Consider the following 23,510-nt stretch of genomic DNA (forward strand, 5'->3'; position numbering starts at 1 on the left):
TTAACTATCTCTGGCTTGCTTATTACCTCAGACACACACAAACTCTAAAGAATATATCCCTTAATTTCACCTTTCACCAAACTTTTATAAGCCCAAAAATTTCTGAAAACTATACTTACCAATCCTCTTAAACCACGGTTAAATTAATCTTCACTCAGTTAATGGAAGGATTTGAATTCGCTCGCCTAACGGCGCACGCTTCTGGTCCTCCTCTACTACAAACCGTGCAGGGCCTCTGGAAGCTGGGGCTGTGGAAGTCAATCCCTGGATCGCTTGCGGTGACCTCTGGACTCCTCTCCCGGGGGATGCTGGGAGCAGTATGCAGATGAGCCTTCCGGTCCTCCTCTACTGCAAACCGTGCAGGGCCTCTGGAAGCTGGGGCTGTGGAAGTCAATCCCTGGATCGCTTGCGGTGACCTCTGGACTCCTCTCTCGGGGGATGCTGGGAGCAGTATGCAGATGAGCCTTCCGGTCCTCCTCTACTGCAAACCGTGCAGGGCCTCTGGAAGCTGGGGCTGTGGAAGTCAATCCCTGGATCGCTTGCGGTGACCTCTGGACTCCTCTCCCGGGGGATGCTGGGAGCAGTATGCAGATGAGCCTTCCGGTCCTCCTCTACTGCAAACCGTGCAGGGCCTTTGGAAGCTGGGGCTGTGGAAGTCAATCCCTGGATCGCTTGCGGTGACCTCTGGACTCCTCTCCCGGGGGATGCTGGGAGCAGTATGCAGATGAGCCTTCCGGTCCTCCTCTACTGCAAACGTGCTTCAATAGTGAGACGTGGAATGCATTGTAGATCTTTAAAGTAGATGGTAGCTTAAATGGTCCAATGAAATGTGGAGCGAAGCAAGCTGAAGGAAGTTTAAGTCTTAAGTGCTTCATGGAAAGCCAGACATTATCAGCAGGCTTGAAGTCTGGAGCCTTACAGTGATGAGCATCTTATCCTTTCTTTGCTCGAAATCCTGCTTTAACAAGCATCTCTTTTGTCTGAGTCCAAAGTTGCTGGATATCTTTGACAGTAGATTGAGCTGCCGGGGATGACACTGATAACGGAAGTGGCAGTGGTGGCAGTGGTAGTCGTCCGTAAACCACTTCAAATGGTATTAATCCAGTGGATGTTGCTGGATGAGAATTAATGGCAAATTCTGCCCAGGGCAACAGTTCACTCTAATCATTCTGGCGAGTGTTCACGTAGGCACAAATGAACTGCTTGAGTGTCCTGTTCATCCTCTCTGTTTGCCCATTGGATTGAGGATGATATGCCAATCCGAAGTCGAGGGAAATATCGAACTTCTTACATAGTGCCTTCCAGAAGTTAGCTGTGAATTGGGCTCCTCAATCAGAGACTATGTGCTTAGGCAAGCCATGCAGGCGGAAGATGTGCGTAATGAATAGCTTGGCGAGCTCCATGGCGGTGGGTGAGCCTGGGAGAGTCACAAAATGAGCCATCTTCGAGAACCGATCAACGGTTACCCAAATGGTGTTGTTTCCTCCGGAAGATGGTAAATCGACCACGAAGTCTGTGACAATATGTGTCCATGGTTCTTCTGGCACTGGCAAGGGTTGGAGTCCACTAGGGCAAGAGTTTGGTACTCTAAGGGTCCGCAGATCAAAGATACAGGAAGAGAGAGCGGAGGAGAAGAAGGAGTGGTGAGACCTAAGAAGAGTCCTCCCGCAGGACTTAGGTCTTCCAGTTTCCCGGACATATAGGGCGGCATCTTCTGTTTAGGGCAGTAAACAACGTAGGAGAATGTGTCTTCCTTCATGGTGGGCCACCAGTAATAGGTCTGAAGTTTAGACAGGGTTCTATGTTGGCCAGGGTGTCCTGAAAGTTTAGAGTCGTGGGCCCAAGCCAATAACCTCTTTCTGAGGTTCTTGGGTACGATGGTCTTTCATGCAGGTACTGAGTGGGTACCTGCCAATATGACCTTCTCTGGGTCTATGATGTGTTGTGATTCCTCTGGAATGTCCTCAGAGGAATGAGTGAGATAGAGCGTCAGCTCTGATATTCTTATCTCCAAGGCGGTACTTGAGCACAAAGTTGAATCTGTTGAAAAACAGAGACCATCTTGCTTGTCTATAATTCAGGCGCTGTGCTGGCGGAGGTACTCTAGATTCTTATGGTCTGTGAAGACCGATACTTGATGTTGCGCTCCTTCGAGCCAAGGTCACCATTCTTTGAATGCCATCTTAATAGCCAGAAGCTCCTTATCTCCTATTCTGTAATTTTTCTCTGCAGGAGAGAAGTGACGGGAGAAAAATGAGCAAGGTTGTGGAACCTTTGAATCACCAGCCTGGCTTAATATGGCCCCTACGCCAACGTCTGAGGCATCGACCTCCACGATGAAAGGCTTGGAGGGATCTGGGTGTCGAAGACACGGCTTGCTCGAAAAGGCATGTTTTAGTTTCTGGAATGTGGCTATAGCCTCTGGAGACCAATTTGCAACATTGGCACCTTTCTTCGTCATAGCTGTAAGCGGCACTGAAAGTGAAGAGTAATACTTGATGAAGGTCCTGTAATAGTTGATAAAACCTAAGAAGCGTCTGAGAGCTTTTAACCTGGTGGGTTGCGCCCATTTCTGGATAGTCTCCAGCTTCTGTGGATCCATTTGAAAGCCTTGATTGGAGACGATGTAGCCGAAGAAAGGCACTGAGACTCTTTGTGAAATTCACATTTGGATAGCTTGGTGTAGAGATGGTTCTCACAGAGCCTCTGTAGTACTCTCTTAACATCCTCCAGGTGAGTGGTCATGTCTTGAGAGAAAATCAAGATGTCGTCCAAGTAAATCACAACACACTTATAGAGGAGATCCCGGAAAATGTTGTTCATTAAATTTTGAAAGACAGCCAGGGTGTTGCACAGGCCGAAGAGCATCACTAGATATTCAAAGTGGCCGTCCCGTGTGTTGAAGGCCATCTTCCACTCATCACCAGCTCGAATGCGAAGTAAATTGTAGGCTCTTTTCAGATCTAGTTTGAAAAAGATTTGAGCTCCTTGTAGTCTGTCAAATAGCTCTGAAATCAGAGGCAGAGGGTAGCGATCCTTTATTGATATTTCGTTGAGGCCTCTGTAATCTATACATGGACATAGTGTACCGTCCTTTTTGCCCACAAAGAAAAAGCCTATACCAGCAGGGGAATTGGATGGTCTTATGAAACCTTTTTGGAGGTTTTCCTGAATATATTCGGACATGGCTTTATTTTCTGCCACGGACAGGGGGTACACTCTACCCTTGGGTGGCTCCATATTAGGCTTCAGATTAATAGCGCAGTCATAAGGTCTGTGAGGCGGAAGTACATCTGCAGCTTCTTTTGAAAAGACATCTTGGAAAGATGCATATTGAGGCAACAACCCCGGCATTACTGGGGTGGTAGGCATACAGGGTAACGGAGCTACCTCCAATCAGGCATTAATCATGGCATTCTGGACCCCATCTTGACAGTTCCAGTGTAGCCCAATTGAATTGAGGCATATGCTGCTGCAGCCAAGGTAATCCCAGTACTATAGGTTGCATGGTCTTCTCTAAAACAAAGAAGGAGATGGTCTCAGAATGGAGGGCACCGGTCCGTAGACATACTAGTTCGGTGCATAGTGTTACTTCACCTGGTAAGGGCTCTCCATGGATGGATGAAAGAAGTAGTGGAGGCTTCAAAGTGGAAGTGGGGATCCGTAGGTGCTCCACTAATCGTTGTAGAATGAAATTGCCTCCAGCCCCGGAATCCACTAGGGCAAGAATCTGGTACTCTAAGGGTCCGCAGATCAAAGATACAGGAAGAGAGAACGGAGGAGAAGGAGTGGTGAGACCTAAGAAGAGTCCTCCCGCAGGACTTAGGTCTGTCAGTTTTCCGGACATATAGGGCAAGTTTGGACAGCAAGACCAGCTTGTCCACAGTACATACACAGCCCTAATTTCTTCCGCGTTCTTCTCTCTTTTGATGTCAGGTGGCTGCGGCCTAACTGCATAGATTCTTCTTCGCTGGCTGCTGGGACCGAAGAAACAGGCCTGGGTGTGGACTTGACTCAAACTTCACCCAGAAAGGGTCTCCTAGAAGTCTTGGTCTCTTGAACCTTATCGCGAAGTCGGCGATCGATCCTTATTGCCAATTTCACTAGTTCAGCCAAGGACTCAGGCATTTCATGAGCAGCGAGTTTGTCTTTCGACGGGAGTTCAGTCCTTCAAAGAAGAGGGTCTTCAGGCATCTCGGGTCCCAGGATAATTCAGATGCCAGTGTCTTGAATTCAATAGCGAAGTCAGCTAGTGGTTTGTTCCCTTGTTTCAGGTGAACCAAAGAAGATCCTGCAATGGTATACCGGGCAGGATCATCAAAAACTGACTTCAAGAGTTCGAGAAATCCTTCAAAGTCATGAAGAATCGGATCCTCGCATTCCCAAAGCAAAGAGGCCCAAGACAATGCTCGTATGTCTAGATATGACAGGATATAGGTGGTCTTGGCATAGGCTGTGGGAAAGTGGCCAGGTTGTAATGCAAAGTGCATGCAGCACTGGTTAATGAAGTCTCTGCATTTCCAGACTTCTCCCGAGAAGTGGGTGGGAGCTGCAAGAGGCACAGTAGTCTTGACCCTAACCTCAGACTGTTTAGCTTCTTTACCTGAGGTGGAAGGCGAGTTAATCTGTGTGTGCAGTAGATTAAATGCAGCGGTCGGTCCCTCCAGCGCAGTCTGCTGTTCGGAGATCCACTGGAATGGCCTGTAACACAGTGAGCTGAGCCGGATCCATGGAGTTAGCGATCTGTTGTAGTTATGTGTGTTTATGGATCCTTGGGTGCTGTGGAGGTGACCATGTCCACGGGGAAGAGCTCCGTGAGGAGCCACAGCACTGGGCTAGACTCGTACTACACAAACACAAGAGTTCTTTTATTAAACAGCTTGAAGAGAACCACCAGAGGTGGCAGTAGTGAGGCAGTCTAGTAGTTGCAGTCTCAGGGATCTCAGCAGAGGGAGCCCTTCTCTCCTTGATGACGTCAGGAGGTTCCGCAGCAGGTCTCCCAGCGAGGAGATACTGTGGATGAGATACACAGAGTTAGAGTACTCACTAGGTGTTTGCTGTTGATATGCGATTCCACCAGGTCTGTTGTAGAAGGTACAGGCACCGAGGCAAGGAGAACAGGCCCTTGAGGAGCGAGTACCTGTTCCCTGTAAGGCACCTGAAATAAAGCAGAGGGCCCCCGAGGAGCGGGTACCCAAGTTAGCATATACCCTGAAGGGCATAGAGAGAGAGCTTCCTGCGGCAGCACGGAAGCGGCAGAGTAGCATTGACAAGAACGGATTTGAGTCCTTGCTAACTCGGGGAGCTAGCAAATGAGTGAAGGTAATATACCCAAATGGCGTGACGTCAGCAGGAGGAAACGCCCTCGAGGTTCGCACCAAGGGTGGTACAAAGACGTGGGTTTCACGCGCGCACCCTAGTAGTTTCCTGGGAAGAGCAATGGTGGGAGGCTGCACCATAGCCGTTCCGGGGACGCCAAAGAGGTCAGCTTGTAGACGCGGCGGTAGCCATCTTGCCCAGGTAAGCAGGAGGAGCCATGAATAAGGTGAGGCAAACGGGGCGAAGCCGTCGAGGACCGACGGACGCAACACCTGCAGGTGCTCCATCTCAGCTAATTTGCAGGAACACTGTTTGAAGATCTTGTATTGATGGCACTATGTCCCTGTTCGTTTGCATAAAATGTTTCCTACTATCTCTGATAGGTGCTGGTGCAACTGCAGTCAGGTGGGCACCTTCCTCCACATTTGGTGGCACTGTCCAGTGGTTATCTTATATTGGAATACATTGTCAAATTGGATGGTTCAGATGCTGGGAGTAGGGATTTCTCTGGAACCTCTTTTGGCTCTTCTAGGAGTACCATTAGAAGGATTAATGGCCTCCCAGCAACGGCTGTGCCAGCAAGTTTGTGTTGCTGCTAGACTAGAGTTGGCATGCAAATGGAAGAGCCCAGACTCTCCATCTATGCAGGCAATTTTATGTCGTTTGCATAGAACACGTGAATTAGAACATATCGCTGCCCTCCGTTATAACAGAATATCTGACTATCAGAAGGTGAGGGGGACCCTTGATAACTTGGTGTAATGCCCATAGCCACCAATAGACTGTACACTATTACTATAGTTCTAAGACCTCCTCCTTTGCAATGTCGCTACTGTGTCCTTGTCACACTTACAAGCCTATATGTCAAAATCTTGCTACAATGGTATAAGGGCTTAGTTTTTATAGAGTGACCTCAATTAGTGCTTAGGCTTATTAAAGCTTTCTTTGAAAAATAAGCCCGGGACAGCACTAGGGCTTTATAATCAGCAGTCACTCTATGAACGATTTATGTATGCTTTCATTTAAAGCTATAAGAACATAAGAACATGCTATACTCTGTCAGACCAAGGGTCCATCAAGCCCAGCATCCTGTTTCCAAAAGTGGCCAATCCAGACCATAAGAACCTGGCAAATACCCAAAAACTAAGTCTATTCCATGTTACCGTTGCTAGTAATAGCAGTGGCTATTTTCTATGTCAGCTTAATTAATAGCAGGTAATGGACTTCTCCTCCAAGAACTTATCCAATCCTTTTTTAAACACAGCTATACTAACTGAACTAACCACGTCCTCTGGCAACAAATTCCAGAGTTTAATTGTGCGTTGAGTGAAGAACTTTCTCCGATTAGTTTTAAATGTGCCACATACTGACTTCATGGAGTGCCCCCTAGTCTTTCTATTATCTGAAAGACTAAATAACCGATTCACATCTACCCGTTCTAGACCTCTCATGATTTTAGACCCCTCTATCATATCAATGTTCTTTAAAGATGCTTATACAAAAAGCTATCTCAACACTTATCTGCAATGAGTCCACTATATTGGCGAGCCTCTTATTATCCATTGTTCATTGTCCAACATTATAATGTTTCGGAGAGTGTGTGCTCCTTGTTCAGGAAAAACGAATCGCTGGACATAGGACGCCAAGATTTCAGCGATTTGCTTTTCCTGAACAAGGAACACACACTCTCCGAAACATTATAATGTTGGACAATGAACAATGGATAATAAGAGGCTCGCCAATATAGTGGACTCACTGCAGATAAGTGTTGAGATAGCTTTTTCTATAAGCATCTTTAAAGAACATTGATATAGCTTTAAATAAAAACATACATAAATCGTTCATAGAGTGACTGCTGATTATAAAGCCCTAGCGCTGTCCCAGGCTTATTTTTCAAAGAAAGCTTTAATAAGCCTAAGCACTAATTGAGGTCACTCTATAAAAACTAAGCCCTTATGCCATTGTAGCAAGATTTTGACATATTGGTTATTTGTGATTTTCATGCTACTGGGGTTTCTTTTTATTTTGTTGAACACTTACAAGCCTAGCATACATGCGTTGTATTCAAATGCTGAATACACACACCTTTCATCGCCTATCACAGGTATATTTGATGGGATGCATCACAAAGTGGAATGTGACACTTTTATTCTTTTGTCAGGGAATATATGAGTTTTCATAAGAACATGCCATACTGGGTCAGACCAAGGGTCCATCAAGCCCAGCGTCCTGTTTCCAACAGTGGCCAATCCAGGCCATAAGAACCTGGCAAGTACCCAAAAACTAAGTCTATTCCATGTTACCGTTGCTAGTAATAGCGGTGGTTATTATCTAAGTCAACTTAATTAATAGCAGGTAATGGACTTCTCATCCAAGAACTTATCCAATCCTTTTTTAAACACAGCTATACTAACTGCACTAACCACATCCTCTGGCAACAAATTCCAGAGTTTAATTGTGCGTTGAGTGAAAAAGAACTTTCTCCGATTAGTTTTAAATGTGCCACATGCTAATTTCATGGAGTGCCCCCTAGACTTTCTATTATCCGAAAGAGTAAATAACCGATTCACATCTACCCATTCTAGACCTCTCATGATTTTAAACACCTCTATCATATCCCCCCTCAGCCGTCTCTTCTCCAAGCTGAAAAAGTCCTAACCTCTTTAGTATTTCCTCATAGGGGAACTGTTCCATTCCCTTTATCATTTTGGTAGCCCTTCTCTGTACCTTCTCCATCGCAATTATATCTTTTTTGAGATGCGGCGACCAGAATTGTACACAATATTCAAGGTGCGGTCTCACCATGGAGCGATACAGAGGCATTATGACATTTTCCGTTTTATTCACCATTCCTTTTCTAATAATTCCCAACATTGTTTGCTTTTTTGACTGCCGCAGCACACTGAACCAATGATTTCAATGTATTATCCATTATGACGCCTAGATCTCTTTCTTGGGTAGTAGCACCTAATATGGAACCTAACACTGTAACTATAGCCTGGGTTATTTTTCCCTATATGCATCACCTTGCACTTGTCCACATTAAATTTCATCTGCCATTTAGATGCCCAATTTTCCAGCCTCACAAGGTCTTCCTGCAATTTATCACAATCTGCTTGTGATTTAACTACTCTGAACAATTTTGTATCATCTGCAAATTTGATTACCTCACTCATATTATTTCTTTCCAGATCATTTATAAATATATTGAAAAGTAAGAGTCCCAGTACAGATCCCTGAGGCACTCCACTGCCCACTCCCTTCCACTGAGAAAATTTTCCATTTAATCCTACTCTGTTTCCTGTCCTTTAGCCAGTTTGTAATCCACGAAAGGACATCGCCACCTATCCCATGACTTTTTACTTTTCCTAGAAGCCTCTCATGAGGAACTTTGTCAATTGCCTTCTGAAAATCCAAGTACACTACATCTACTGGTTCACCATTATCCACATGTTTATTAACTCCTTTCATTGCAATGCTTGGTGTTGGGGGGGGGGGGGGGGGTTTGATAATTATATAAACATTACTTTATGTCATTGTTTGCACATGTACTTTGGAAGCTTACGAGTCGGCAAATGTTTATTGCACTTACCTTTGTTGCATGTATTTGATATGTTGCCAATAAAAGTATTAAGAACATAAGAAATTGCCATACTGGGTCAGACCAAGGATCCATCAAGCCCAGCATCCTGTATCCAACAGAGGCCAAACCAGGCCACAAGAACCTGGCAATTACCCAAACACTAAGAAGATCCCATGCTACTGATGCAATTAATAGCAGTGGCTATTCCCTAAGTAAACTTGATTCATAGCCGTTAATGGACTTCTCCTCCAAGAACTTATCCAAACCTTTTTTGAACCCAGCTACACTAACTGCACTAACCACATCCTCTGGCAACAAATTCCAGAGCTTTATTGTATGTTGAGTGAAAACGAATTTTCTCCGATTAGTCTTAAATGTGTTACTTGCTAACTTCATGGAATGCCCCCTAGTCCTTCTATTATTCGAAAGTGTAAATAACCGATTCACATCTACTTGTTCAAGACCTCTCATGATCTTAAAGACCTCTATCATATCCCCCCTTCAGCCGTCTCTTCTCCAAGCTGAACAGCCGTAACCTCTTCAAGCCTTTCCTCATAGGGGAGCTGTTCCCTATGGAGCGGAAGGATGGAGGGCTGCTATCTCCAAAAAAAAAAAATAAAAACAAACAAACAAAAAATAATAACAGGGGTGGGTAAGAGTATGGGGCAAGGGTGTGGCCTGCTTGTTGCAGCGGTTGCTACCCCTAATTGAGCTGGATGTCACTCGGATGCAGATACAGCGCTGCTCTCTAAATTGGTGGTGGGGTGGAGGGGAATTAGGGCTGGAGGGTATTGGAAGCCAATAGTAACAGGTGGGAGAGAGAAAAAGGGAAATAAAAATGGATAAAGTGCGTAGCTTGCTGGGCAGACTAGATGGGCCATTTGGTCTTCTTCTGCCGTCATTTCTATGTTTCTATGTTCCATCCCCTTTATCATTTTGGTTGCCCTTCTCTGTACCTTCTCCATTACAACTATATCTTTTTTGAGATGTGGCGACCAGAATTGTACACAGTATTCAAGGTGCGGTCTCACTATGGAGCGATACAGAGGCATTATGACATTTTCCGTTTTATTCACCATTCCCTTTCTAATAGTTCCCAACATTGTTTGCTTTTTTGACTGCCCCAGCACACTGAACTGACGATTTCAATGTGTTATCCACTATGACGCCAATCTCTTTCTTGGGTAGTAGCATCTAATATGGAACCTAACATTGTGTAACTATAGCATGGGTTATTTTTTCCTATATGCATCACCTTGCACTTGTCCACATTAAATTTCATCTGCCATTTAAATGCCCAATTTTCCAGCCTCACAAGTTCTTCCTGCAATTTATCACAATCTGCTTGTGATTTAACTACTCTGAACAATTTTGTATCTGCAAATTTGATTACCTCACTCGTCGTATTTCTTTCCAGATCATTTATAAATATATTGAAAAGTAAGGGTCCCAGTACAGATCCCTGAGGCACTCCACTGCCCATTCCCTTCCACTGAGAAAATTGTCCATTTAATCCTACTCTCTGTTTCCTGTCTTTTAGCCAGTTTGTAATCCACGAAAGGACATCACCACCTATTCCATGACTTTTTACTTTTCCTAGAAGCCTCTCATGAGGAACTTTGTCAAATGCCTTCTGAAAATCCAAGTACACTAGATCTACTGGTTCACCTTTATCCACATGTTTATTAACTCCTTCAAAAAAGTGAAGCAGATTTGTGAGGCAAGACTTGCCTTGGGTAAAGCCATGCTGACTTTGTTCCATTAAACCATGTCTTTCTATATGTTCTGTGATTTTGATGTTTAGAACACTCATTTATTTTTCCTGGCACTGAAGTCAGGCTAACCGGTCTGTAATTTCCCGGATCTCCCCTGGAGCCCTTTTTAAATATGGGGGTTACATTAGCTATCCTCCAGTCTTCAGGTACAATGACTGTTTAAGGATGGATTCCAGACATGTCTTGGGCATCCTTGAGTGCCGCTCCTCCTTCGCCTGGAATGGTAGTGCGCTTCGGGAGAGCCCAGACCATGGCGTCCACTTTGGAGAACCCTAGGAGTTCTTTAGCTGAGGGTTCCAGGGGGTATAGGGCTTCTAGAGCTCGCCCTCCTTTGAAGCTGGCCTCCGGAGCTTTCCATTCCAGGTCAATCAGTTGTTGTACGGCCTGCAGCATTGGGAAATAGCATGAGGCCTGACTGAGCCAGAGCAAAACAGGGTTCGTCTTTGGCTTCGCTGCGGTGCTTGTGCCTGGGATGGCCAGCGTCTCCAGGCTCAGAGACACGAGGTCTGAGAGCTTGTCTTTGGAGAAGAAACGCATCATGGTTCGGTATGGTTCCGTTCCTGGAGGGATTTCCCCTTCCTCCATGGAATCTGGCTCTTTCTCCGAGGAGTCCGTGTCCCCTAAAGGGAGGCTTTTGTCCGGAGGAGGCACGTCTCGGGGAGGCCGAGAGGGGCCTGGAATTTGGTCCTCTGGTGGAGCCTGTGGCTGTAGAAGTCCACCCAGGAAAAAGCTTCCTTGGTCTATATTGAACCCAGCGGCATTCCCCAAGGGGCCCTACTGAGGAGGGGCCGAGCCAGGGATAGATATTTCCGGGGTACTATCGTTGGTGGAGCCGGGTTCCTCCACTGGCAGAGGAGCACGAGGAATCGGAGGAGCAGGAGGGCCCGATCCTGAAAATAGGTCTCAGTAATGCAGCATTTCCTAGCGTGTAGCAGATGGACTCAGGACCAATGGGTAGAGTGTGCTCCTGATAGCAGTTGGAGACTGAGTCAGATTTCATAGCTCTCTGCTTCAACGGCAGGGGAGAAAGACCGATACTTCACGCATACCCAGCATAGCTCTCTGCTTCAACGGCAGGGGGAATGAAGAAAAGTGGATCTATATACAGACAACAACCAACAAGGACTGAATTACATAGTCTGGGTAAACAAATAAGCATGGGTGTAGCTTGCTTACTGCGGCGGTTACTACCCCTAACTAATTAATCTAGATATTCACTTAGATGCAGTTCCAACACTGCTCTCTACATTAATGGTAGGGGTGGAAGGGAAATAGAACCAAAAGGTTACTAAGAGCCAAGACTAACAGAAGTATGAGAAAAAAAAAAATAAAAAGTGCAAAGCTTACTGGGCAGACTGGATGGACCGTTTGGTCTTCTGCAGTCATTTCTATGTTTCTATATGGTCTCGAGCCGGTTTATGGACCAGGATCTTTCCATCGCCGCCCTTGGGTGGACCTGTCTGCACATACTGCCCCCCAACCTGAAAGGCTGGCATCGGTGGAGATTATCAGCCAATTCAGAGTGTCCAAATCCACCCCCCGTTCCAGATTGTCCAGTGACAGCCACCATGACAGACTGGCTCTGGATTCAGGAAGTAGAGGCATTGGTAGATGGAATTGCTCTGACACCGGGCTCCAGCGAGACAAAAGCGAACACTGTAAAGGGCTTCAGTGAGCGAACGCCCAAGGAACCAAGTCCAAGTTTGAAGCCATGGAACCCAGGACCTGAAGATGATGCCACACTGTGGGATTGTTCCTTCAAAGTAGGGAATGTATTTGTTCCTGCAACTTCCCTATTCGGTCCGCTGCTAGAAACACTTTGCCCAGCAAGATATCGAATTGTGCTCCAAGATAAATCAACTTCTGAGTGGGTTCCAAGTGACTCTTCTGCACATTGATTACCCAACCTAGGGATCGCAATGTGAACATCACCATGTGCACTGATCTCTCGCAGTCCACCCGAATCTTCGCACGAATCAACCAGTCGTCCAGGTACGGGTGGACCAAGATTCCCTCCTGATGAAGGAAGGCCGCCACCACCACCATCACCTTGGTGAACGTGCGAGGAGCTGTTGCGAGACCAAATGGAAGGGCTCGAAACTGGAAGTGTTGTCCCAAGACCTTGAACCGCAGAAACCTCTGGTGATTCAGCCAGATCGGAATATGTAAATACGCCTCCGTGAGGTCCAGAGAAGCGAGAAACTCCCCTTTTTGAACCGTGGCCATCACTGTCCTCAGGGTTTCCATACAAAAGCGAGGATCCCGAAGGCAACGGTTCACCTTCTGCAGATCGAGGATGGCACGAAACGTACCCTCCTTCTTGGGGACCACAAAATACACAGAGTACCAACCTCATCCCTGTTGAGCCTCCGGAACTGGGACAATAGCTTTGAGCTCGAGAAGTCATTGTAGATTCACCCGGACCGCCTCTCGCTTGACACTTGAGGCCACTCGGGACTCCACAAAAACCTCCCGGACCGGGCGTGAGAACTCCAGTGCATACCCGTCTTTGATCACTCCTAAGACCCAGCGGTCTGATGTAATTCTTGCCCATTCCGTGTAAAAGTTGGATAATCTGCCTCCGACAGCTTCGACGACGGAATGGGTGCTCGTGGCTTCATTGGGGTTTTTTTTTATTACTTCCTGCACCAAGATGTCCTGAATCTCTTCCAGGCTGGCCACCCCCTCGAAAGGACTGCTGGCGCCCCGAAGCAGGTTTAGAAGCAGGAGGTGCGGAGTATCTACCTGCTCTGAAGTGGCAAGAGTCCCGAAACCTAGCTCGAGGAGGGAAGACTTTCTTAGAAGATCTTTTATCTTCCGGCAACCGATTACCCTTGGATTCGGCAAGCAGCTTTATTAGCTAATCCAGATCCTCCCCAAACAGGAGCTTGCCCTTAAAAGAGTAGATTACAAAGCTGGGACTTGGAGGACAAATCCGCCGCCCAATTTCGCAGCCAGAGGAGACCCCAAGGACACCATACCTCTCGCCGAGGTCCTCACCAGATCATACAAAGCATCTGCAACATAAGCGATGCCTGCTTCTAGGCGGGCAGACTGCAGAGCCCCACTGTAGCCCGTATCGGCCCCGGCAGCCGACTCCTGGACCCAACACAGACAGGCCCAGTGCATGAGGCTAGCGCAAACCACCGCCCGAAGGCTTAGCACGGCAACCTCGAATGCTCGCTTCAACTGGATCTCCAGCTTGCGGTCCTGCATATCCTTAAGGGCAGCTGCCCCAGCAACCGGATAGTGGTCTTTTTCGTGACTGTCGAGACCACGGCATCCACCTTTGGAATCTTCAGTAAATCCAAAACATCAGACGATAACGGGAACAGTTTCGCCATAGCTCTGACCACCTTCAAGCCGGAATCCGGAGTCTCCCACTCCCGGGTCACTAGTTGGCGAACCTTCTTAGACAGAGGAAAAGATGTTGTGGGACCCCTAATGCAGTCAAGGACTGGATTGACGCCCTCATTGTTAGACTCTTCTTGAGCAACCTTAAGTCCCAGAACTTCAAGGACCTGGGGAATAAGGGGTCTTAACTCATCTTGCTTGAACGCACCATGCTGGGGTCATCCCCCTCCGCAGGAGGGTCATTGGGCTCATCCGGATCATCAGTATCCATATCAGCTGGATCCGGCCGCGGATCTGGGTCTGCGCCCCTACTACCCCAGAAACCGGCGTCACCCCAGACCCCGGGATCGAATCTCGCGTACCCTGGGGAGAATCCCCTGTGGGGTGAGTCTGAACAGAGAGGTGCTGACGAGGGTCCGTACCCCGACCTCTTTTCTCAGGTGGGTCCGAACCTGCCCCCAGGAGACCGGGCTGCTTTACTGCCGAGCGTTTCCTTGCCAGGAAAGTCTGGTGCATAAGGAGGACAAATTCTGGGGAAAACCGCTCCGGGTCCCCCTCCCCCACTGGAGAGTCGGCTGGAGTGATATAATCAGTTCCCCCGGTGAGGGAAGACCTCACCGGGGCTAGAACAGGCGGAGAATCCTCTTCCCGCGAAGCCGAAGGCGAGACAGACATTCCTTCCCCGAGGGAGGAGGCAAGAAGCCCTGAAGAGCCCTCTAACCCCGGTGAACACGCTGCGCATAAGGAGACCGCATCTAACGCCTGGCCGCGTGACCTACACAAGCAGCAGGCCTGTGATTCTGTTTTCGGTCCCATCCGCAGTAGCGCGCTGATAGTCTGAAGTGAAATAGAAAAGGGCGCAAATAAAAAAAGAAACGCTCGGAGCCACGACGCAGAGAAAATTTCAGTCAGGCAGGACCAGAAAAACAAACTTTTCGTGCTGTGGGCTAAGAGACTACCGGCTGAGGAGAAAATAAACTGTGTGCAGCCGTGCCGCGGGAAAGGAGCCTGTCTATAGTGAAATCGCAAGGCCCCCAGCAGGGAAGCGGCGAGTAAATGAGGCACACGGAGAAAAACTCACCCTTGCCCCCAGAAAACGACCCGGAGCCCCGGGAGCCGAGGGGAACACTGCTGACAGCTTCCCCGGCTGGCCTTAAAAGACCTGGTCCCTCCTGCACCTCTCCTTACCTTAGCACTGAAGACTGTCAGTCAGCCGCAGTGAAAACAGCTTTTTTTTTTTTTTTAAATTAAACTTTACCAAGACACAGAGAAAAGCTATTGCAGGAGACAAGGGAGCAGCTGTAGCAGAGACGGCGGTGAGTAGCCAGGAGCCCCTGGTTGTCAGACAGTGAACTGTGGCGGGCAAAACCCTGACAGGAATATCTATTTATTTAAGGTTTTTCTTTACCGACATTCGTCAGGGACATCATGCCAGTTTACATGTAACAAGGGAGACAATGTAGAAAATCAGTTACAAAAATCAAGGATGTAAAAAACTGTGAGTTGCAAATGAGAGAAACATATAGATTGGAGGAAAAGGCATGAGAATGGAAATATGAGAACTGAAACTGTAATATATACAACAGGAAGGTAATAGGGCAACAAATTATATACAGGTCATGATTTCAAATATTAGGGAGCAGGTAGCCGAGAATATCCAATTCCCCGGCTTCTACTGAGTGATGGCCCACGAAGGCGCCTAACACCTCAGAAAGTGACTGTAAACCAAAAAATTAAATTCAAACTAAATAAAAAATATAACTAAAACCTGCAGGTGTGCATCTGTACCACCTGCTGGAGTCAGAGAAATACTGAGTGACTGCAGATGGCACTCTTGTTATGTAGCAGTGCCCAAAGTTCTAATTGTTCTCTGACTCCACCTGCTGGTAGGGATACACAACCCACTTTTCTGGACTGATCTGGGTATGTTCAGGAAATAACTTATAGGTAGAAGCTCTATCTTACTTTTGAAAATGGAAATATTTACGGCTCTGTAAAAGAACTTTTTCACTTGGCAAGGCATATTTCAAATAATGTGGCATAGGGAGCTATTAATAATTATCAACTGGAGAGTTTTGGTCTATAAGCAAGTTCAGTCAAAATATACAGATGGGATAGCCCAGGTTAATAATCTCAGATGCAGGAGAGAGGGATTAAACAGCAGCAGAAAAAAAAACCCAACCCCTTCTAAAAGTACAGACTAAGAGAGGGAAATATATTAAAAACTATGCAGGAGCAAAGGAATGGAGAAAAGGATTTAACAGCAAAACACAAAACTTCTAAAATGCACCCTATAAGGGAACGATATATAAATATATTGAAAGAAATAACTTAGCAGATAGCAGTGCTAAATGCTTTTGAAGCAGCCTCCAAACTGAAGGTGTGCTTTGATCTGGTTAGGAACCATCCAGTTTCAGCCAGCAGCGAGGTCATATCCCACACTAGGCATCTTGGGCTGGCACACTACTCAGCATTTAGTGGTGCTGAGGCAACCCCATTACAATTTTTTTTTTTTACTTGTTCAATGGCATTTTTTAAATGTCATCTATTTCCTCTTCAACAAATAAATGTTTTGTATAGCTATATTTCTTTGTACACATAGCTATTATACTTTATACCAAAACATCCCAAAGCTGGGACTGCCGTCCAATACCAGCCCACGATTCTTAAGTCCAAAACCTGGGCCGATACATTACTTTCAGAGTCATGTCTCTAGGATATCTCCCACCTCACCCCACTTGCTTGAGTTCGCATTTCATTCAAATCATATATGGCCGCCTCGGGTCGGCTACACCGGAAGCGACGTGTAAGGTCCTACAGAAGACACAGGGTCAACTTTTGTGCGCGTGAGAGCGTCGGGGGGAGTTACGCTTGACGTCGCCCGCGTCGGGGTGTCTGTGGCGGAGGAGGTTGTAGCTGGTCCTGGCAGGAGGCGGCGACTGCGACAGCGAGAGTAGCAGAGGAGGCGAAGGTTGTCGCTTTGGCTGGTTCCGGTCTCGGAAGGAAGCGATAGAGGAGCAGCAGCACTCATGGAGGGACCTCTGCCTCCCGAGGGTAAGTGGGAATCTTTCCTTGTTCGGCCCACACCTCGGAGGAGGTGAAGCAGGCGGCCTGCTGCTGCTGCCGCCGGGCCTTGTTCTTTATGCTTGTGGGGAGGGAGTCGCAGTCCGCAGGCCTTTTATTTCCTGCACGGAACTAGATTCAGAAAGAAACGGTTTCTCGACAGTTTTGCGCCAACCCGATTTTCTCTTCTCGCTGTCTTAATAATTTCGATCCGCAAGCATCATGTGGATGTCTATATAGCTGGGCACATGGGAGGTTTGGCCTACTGAAAATACTGAAAATACTGGACTGCTTCTGCTTGTTACTTTAGTAGCGATTCCTGAGGTATTAAATGATGATGCAGTTGTTTGGTATTGCTGGTGTATACATTTTGTTTGTTTGTATTATACTCTGCTGCATTTAAGGCTGTGCTTTACATCAGGCGTTTCTGGTGGCGTCATTAACATGATTTTGAAGAAGGGTTTTGAATGTCACCAGAAGCGTGAGATGTTTTTCATAGTCTTAGACCGACACGCTTTAATGATGTTGTTGATTCTAATAATGACAGGCGTTTTGCAGAAGGAAAACTTGATTTCATTTGGGGGGGGGGGGGGGGGCGGCTGAGATGGTATAAAGTCTTATCACATGAGCCGAGGAAGGTCCCTTCTTGGTCTTTTGGCTGAGATTGTACCATATAAGGAGTTAATGCCCTACCACCCTACTGTTTTGAGGATATGAAAGTAGTTGGATCGTGATCAATCCGGGAGGATTAAGCTTCCCATTAAGAAATGAATCATTTGTATGGTCCTGGCTCTTTGTGTCTCCTCCGGTGGCTCAACCCTCCGCATTCCTCATGCAGGCAAGAAAAGTAGTAGTTGACTTCTTTCTGCTGCCACATCTCTGGTCCCAGTTTTACCCACTGAGACCTTTATGGCTAAAATTATGGGATGTAGTGATGCATGTATTCTCCAGTTATGTTGTTTTAATTAACAATTTCACTCATCATAAGATTCACAAGGATCCTTGTGAAGAAGCAGGCATAAAGCCAAAGACCAAGAAGTCTTATTGTATTGTAGAAGGAAGGAAAGATGAATTGGGCCTGGCAGTCTCTATGAGGCTTGACTCTTTCAGTGTTATGTTTTTTTCACTTTTGAAGTCAGAGGTGTCCGAACATAAGACTGCAATATGTTTATATAGGGAACTGATAATTACCAAGCTACTGTATTATTTTGCATATTAGAGGACTGTTTTCATATTTACATTATGCTTACCATTGTTGGATGTAGACTGGGTATGTGTTTTTAGTAGGTCATGAGATGTTGACATTATGCATGTTTTATGGCCTGGAGGTTTCCAGTTCTAGCCATCCTAGTTATGCAGCTTTCATTAAAATACACTAACACTTTTCAAGTGGTTGTCTGAAATGGAATGAATGTCAGTTTATTATGAAAAATTTTTATGAATTTTGATTCTGCTGACTTATGTCAATATAGATACTAATTTGCCTGATATGGATTCCACTTCTCAGCTAGTAATTTAGTGTGGTTCAAATATTTTGGCCATTCCACGGGGTGATTACTAATTTATTTATTATATTAACTACTTTGTCATTTGTTGGTAATGGCCTTGCAAGAATGAGCATTTACTGGAAGTTATAGTTGAGCTGCTCTTTCATTTTTCAAGAACAAAGGTTTTGTATTTTAATTGAAAACAATCTTGTGACATCTCAAAGACTGATATAGATTTGCCTGCTTGAGCACTAGACTTATGAGTGTTTTTTTCTTCTGCACAGACCAGGAGTTGCGGAATGTCATCGATAAACTCGCACAGTTTGTGGCCCGGAATGGGCCCGAGTTTGAGAAGATGACCATGGAAAAGCAAAAGGAAAACCCCAAATTTTCCTTCCTCTTTGGAGGAGATTTTTATAACTATTATAAATACAAGCTAGCCCTGGAGCAACAGCAGAGTAAGTCTTAATATAATATGCTTGTTATCAGGAATGAGAAGTTTTGCTGGCGACAGTGAAGTCTTGCTGTAACAATCCTGACATGTCGCTTTGTATCTCAAGCCACTTATTTTCACCTCTGATGAAGAATCATAAATTAAGTTTTGACTGGTTGTTATGATGTTTTCCATCATGCGTTGAGCTACTCTTGACTCCTTTCATCTTCTCTCACTCTGTCCGACAGTGTTTTGGACACGTTGACTGACGTTTGCGGAGATGTCCCTGGTGTGTACTGTGGCTTGTTAGTGCATATGACATTTTCTGGATGTTCTTTCTGTTCGAGAGCCCTGACAATGTCTGTGGGGGAGAGATCAAACTTTCTATGAAAGAAGTGAAACAATTACTTGGATATATTTCCTACCTTTTTGAATATGAAATTCTCACAAAGCGGGTTACAGCATATTAGAAATTTAGTTTAGCAACACATTAGAAAGATGTAAACAGTTTTGAGTAGCAGCAATATCGCAATATAATATAACAAATTTAAGATGTGCCTCAAGGCCTAATACTGAATAGATAAAGTCTTGCCAAGGCTCTAACAAATATGAAGCCTGAGAAAAACATGTAGGAGTCAGTAGAACTTTTCTTGAAGACATCTCTAATTATAAAGTGATTTTTAATGCAGTCCTTTGAGTGATGCTATAAGAAGGCTTTGCTGTATTCTTATTCTGGAGGCAGTAATGTCAGTAGATGTAATCTGGAGGGCAGGGCTCGGGACTAAAGAAAGCACTCCTCTGTGCCACTAGTATTTTTTTTTGGTATTGTAGATCGCCTTTTCCATTTTAACTCGCAGTGGATTCCAGCATGTTTTTCAGGTATGATAATTCTACATCCCAAAAAGCTTACAGTCTAAGGGGCCGATGCAATAAATTAGCGTAGAAAGCTGAACAAAGAGGGCGCCATGCAATATTTAAATTAAGGGGGTCATGTTAGCAAGGAGGCGGGTTATACAGTGTGCTCGGCTCCTAAAGTGGCTTGCCCAAGGTCACAGGGCATGTTAATGGGAGATTTGAAAGTTTGAAATACGATCTACGTTTATAAAGCCTGCAGTATTTATGTTGACAATCACATGAATCTTTGGAAAATATGTTAAACATCGAAACTTTTGTAAACCGTTGTGATGGCGAAACCGAACGACGCTATATAAAACTCGACAAATAAAATAAATAAGTGGGATTTGAACACGAGTTTTCCTGGTTCTTGCCCATTTCTTTAACTACTAGGTCTTTTCCCAGAGAGGGAGGAGGTAATTAGACCCCTGATTCATATTTGTAGAGACAATTTTTACACTTTATTTTATTTTTTGTATTCTAAGCTGGAAGATCTGTGCTATTAGAGGTGCATAGGAGATGCCAAATATTGTGGCTTCTCTCAGACAACTCCACATAAAAAGAACCTAAGATTTGGCTCTTTAGGCCATCTATCTCAGATCTCCCAGAAATTTCCCTTATTTGGAGCATGGCTCTGTATTATTCTGTTACCAACATCTGGATTCTGAGAGGAAGATGTGCACATACAGAGGGTATGAGGGTGTTTGAATGGGATTAGTATGTACAAAAAAGGGTGAAAGAGGGGGGGGGGTGCTTATAACATGGGTAAGTGCAAAGGAACGATTAGAAAAAGGTTTCTAACTTCTGGTTCATAATGTTGAGCTCTTCTTTGGCTGTTCTCGCTTAGCAAAGAGGTCTTGGAGTTAGTATGGTTAGTTCTCTAAAAACATCTGTGTAAATGTTCAACGACTGTCATAAAAATTGCAAGCTTTCTATTAGTCTTTAAGAGAGGATTTACAAACAAAACACAAACCATGTTTCTACAAATCTAGATCTTAAATACTATGTGCAGTTGTGTTCACCCCATCTCTTAAAGGACATACCTAGGCAAGGTACAGAGAAGTGCAAAAAGATGGTCAGGAGTATGGAACAGTGTCCATCTGAGGGAACAGAGTTAATAGGATGCTTGAGATTGTAAAGGTGGCTTATAGAGTAGCCAGTGCTTGATCATATGCTGCTGAAGACTTAGGTGAAGTTGGTTTGTTTCTTAGCAAGGCTGATTCTTGAAGCTGTAATACTCATTGACATCCTGAAAATCTTTCTTTGATTTCAGTAGCACTTCTTTGCTTGGTCTTAGTCTTGTTTCTTTTCTTTTTGGACAGTAGTTGCCATTTTCTTATGTTTTCTTTCTTCAAACACTTCAGAGGTACACCTTTTTGTGAGATCTGCAGTCCTAGTTTTTGAAACACCTCCCCCATGCATCAAATTCTTCGGCATTTTATACTGTGTGTGTAACATGTGAATGTCTCATAACAGCGTAACCTAAACATTTCTAACTGCGATCAGCACAGTAAGCATGCAGCAACCTCTAAGATGGTTTTTCTCCAAGATGTTAGTGAGCTCCAGTGAGGGGGAGAGAAGCATGATATTTGCCTGTTTTTATAAAAATGTAGTAACTTAGGTAGTTAAGGACGTCTTTCTTGCTCCACCCATTCTGATTTTTGCCCCCTGCCTACTGTGTCACCAAGGATCTCTGGGTGCCTCTCAGCCTTGTCCCTGCCACCACCTTCTGTATCTGTTCCAGGCATGCTTGGATTCCATCACTGTTTGGGTCACTGTGACCTCTGTTGGTAGGAGATTCTAGGCCTTCACAGCCCTGCTGTTTTCCCATCTAGTTGGTGCAAAATGATATGCTCTTGATTGCAAATGTTCTCCTGTGCTGTGATGAGATACACAACTCCTAAAACTAGATTAGTGCTGTAGATTAGTGCTGTTACAGGTTTGTGAACTTTTAGCTTTGCTGCGTCAGTAGTAATTCAGAAGTGTGAGTCCTCTTTATATGGCTGTGAAGTCTTCTGCATCTTGTGGATGATCATGCTGCGGTAGTCACAGCTCAGAAAGTTTATGTATATAACTGTTTTGGGACACTCAACCTCATTTATAAATTGGAGCAGAGGGGAGGTGAAATCTTCAGCACAGGAGGTTTCACAGTGGGGGAGGTGCAGAGGTGATGAATGTCCAGCTTTTATGTATGGCTAAATCTTGACCAGTGCTGAGAGCTGTTACTGAACCCCTTTCTGGGCCCAAAATAATTCTGCTCACCCACTACTGAGTAAGACCTTTTAGATAGTTGGCTCTCTGGGAAGCTGTGGAGAGGGTGTTATGATTTTGCAAGTTTTGTATCCTGTTAGATCACTAGAAATAACAAACATTGTTCCATTTTCTGAAATGAAACAAAAAATCAGAAGTAAAGCTTGATTTTTAAATGTTTAAATTTATCAAATTCATTCATAAGCTAACATTGTCACCTTTTGATTTCTTACTGCTTGGTTATACATTATTTTTTTTTTTTTTGCATGTAACCTCTTAAAGGTTTTCTGTTGCTGATATGTTCTGATGGAGCTGATTGGTTCTGACTTTTTTTTTTTCCAAGTGTCTCTTAGTCTCCAGAAAAAGCCAGCTATGTGTTTAATCTCTTTATCTTAGTTTCTCTTTGTTACAGTGGAATTCATTGGAAACAGTGGCTAGAAATGAGTTAGGGTTGCAGTCCTGTTACTGTGCAGGGGGACCTCTGGCTGGCAGAGTTTGGGTATGTCACCGAAGTGATGTACCTGTGCTGGGGTAGAGTTGTGAAGTTTAGAAAAATAAATATAATTTGTATGTTGCTCTTGGCTGTGTGGGTAAGGTTATGACTCTGTAAATTACTGCTTCCTTTCTCTCTTTCTGGTAGTTCTCTGCAAACAGACGCAAGACAGAGATCTGTCACCGGTGTTACCTCTGGTGACAGCCATTGCACCCCCACAGGGTACACTTTCTATAGAAGAGCTCATCCAGCAAAGTCAGTGGAATGTTGAGCAGCAGGAGCAGCAGCTCCTTACAATGAGACAGGTAGGTGACATGCTATAGAAGACTCCACACTAGCTTATGCGTGGCATCCATCTGCCTGGCAGCAGGAAATTCCACCACCCTAGGTGGCTATGATTTTTGAATGACTAGGAGGGAAACTTGTAACTTGGCTCTGTCTTGCACCTCTGAATCTGAAAACCATCTGTGTTCGGAACTAAGGACTGTATCACTACATAATAGAAATGTTTTAATTAAATACAAAAACAAATTTGCCTCGGACTAAGCTGTGCTCTTCTGTAACCTCAGTAGGTTTTAAAAGGCACTAATAGTACACCTTGATTTTTACTTCCTTCCTGGTCCACTGTGTTCCTTCTAATTCACATTTTATTTGAAAAAATATAGGTTAGAAGACTAAATAAAATGGTTTTGTCCTGCTGTGATCCATGTAGTCGTCACTCCTTCTGTGTTTTATTGCAAGTTCATGCTGATGCTTGCTCCTGGTCTGATTGCCTTTCCTACCATTACTATAAACTGGGACAGTAAAAGCCTGCTGAAAAAGCTGTCCACTGCTGCTGACAGGAAAATCTGCTAACTAG

The 23,510-nt window shown here is 45.1% G+C and overlaps 1 protein-coding gene across 1 annotated transcript in view; it reads left to right on the plus strand.

Moving 5' to 3' along the window:
* The first annotated feature begins 16,870 nt into the window (after positions 1 to 16,870).
* The window catches only part of CHERP (calcium homeostasis endoplasmic reticulum protein), a 230,184-nt gene continuing 223,544 nt past the window's right edge, over positions 16,871 to 23,510 (plus strand). Inside the window, 3 exon segments of the mRNA XM_029614207.1 lie at positions 16,871 to 17,085; positions 18,866 to 19,039; positions 22,799 to 22,956. Of these exon segments, the coding sequence (XP_029470067.1) occupies positions 17,061 to 17,085; positions 18,866 to 19,039; positions 22,799 to 22,956 (357 nt within the window). The 5' untranslated portion in view covers positions 16,871 to 17,060.

This window comes from Rhinatrema bivittatum, chromosome 8 (assembly GCF_901001135.1).
Source record: "Rhinatrema bivittatum chromosome 8, aRhiBiv1.1, whole genome shotgun sequence".
NCBI lineage: Eukaryota > Metazoa > Chordata > Amphibia > Gymnophiona > Rhinatrematidae > Rhinatrema > Rhinatrema bivittatum.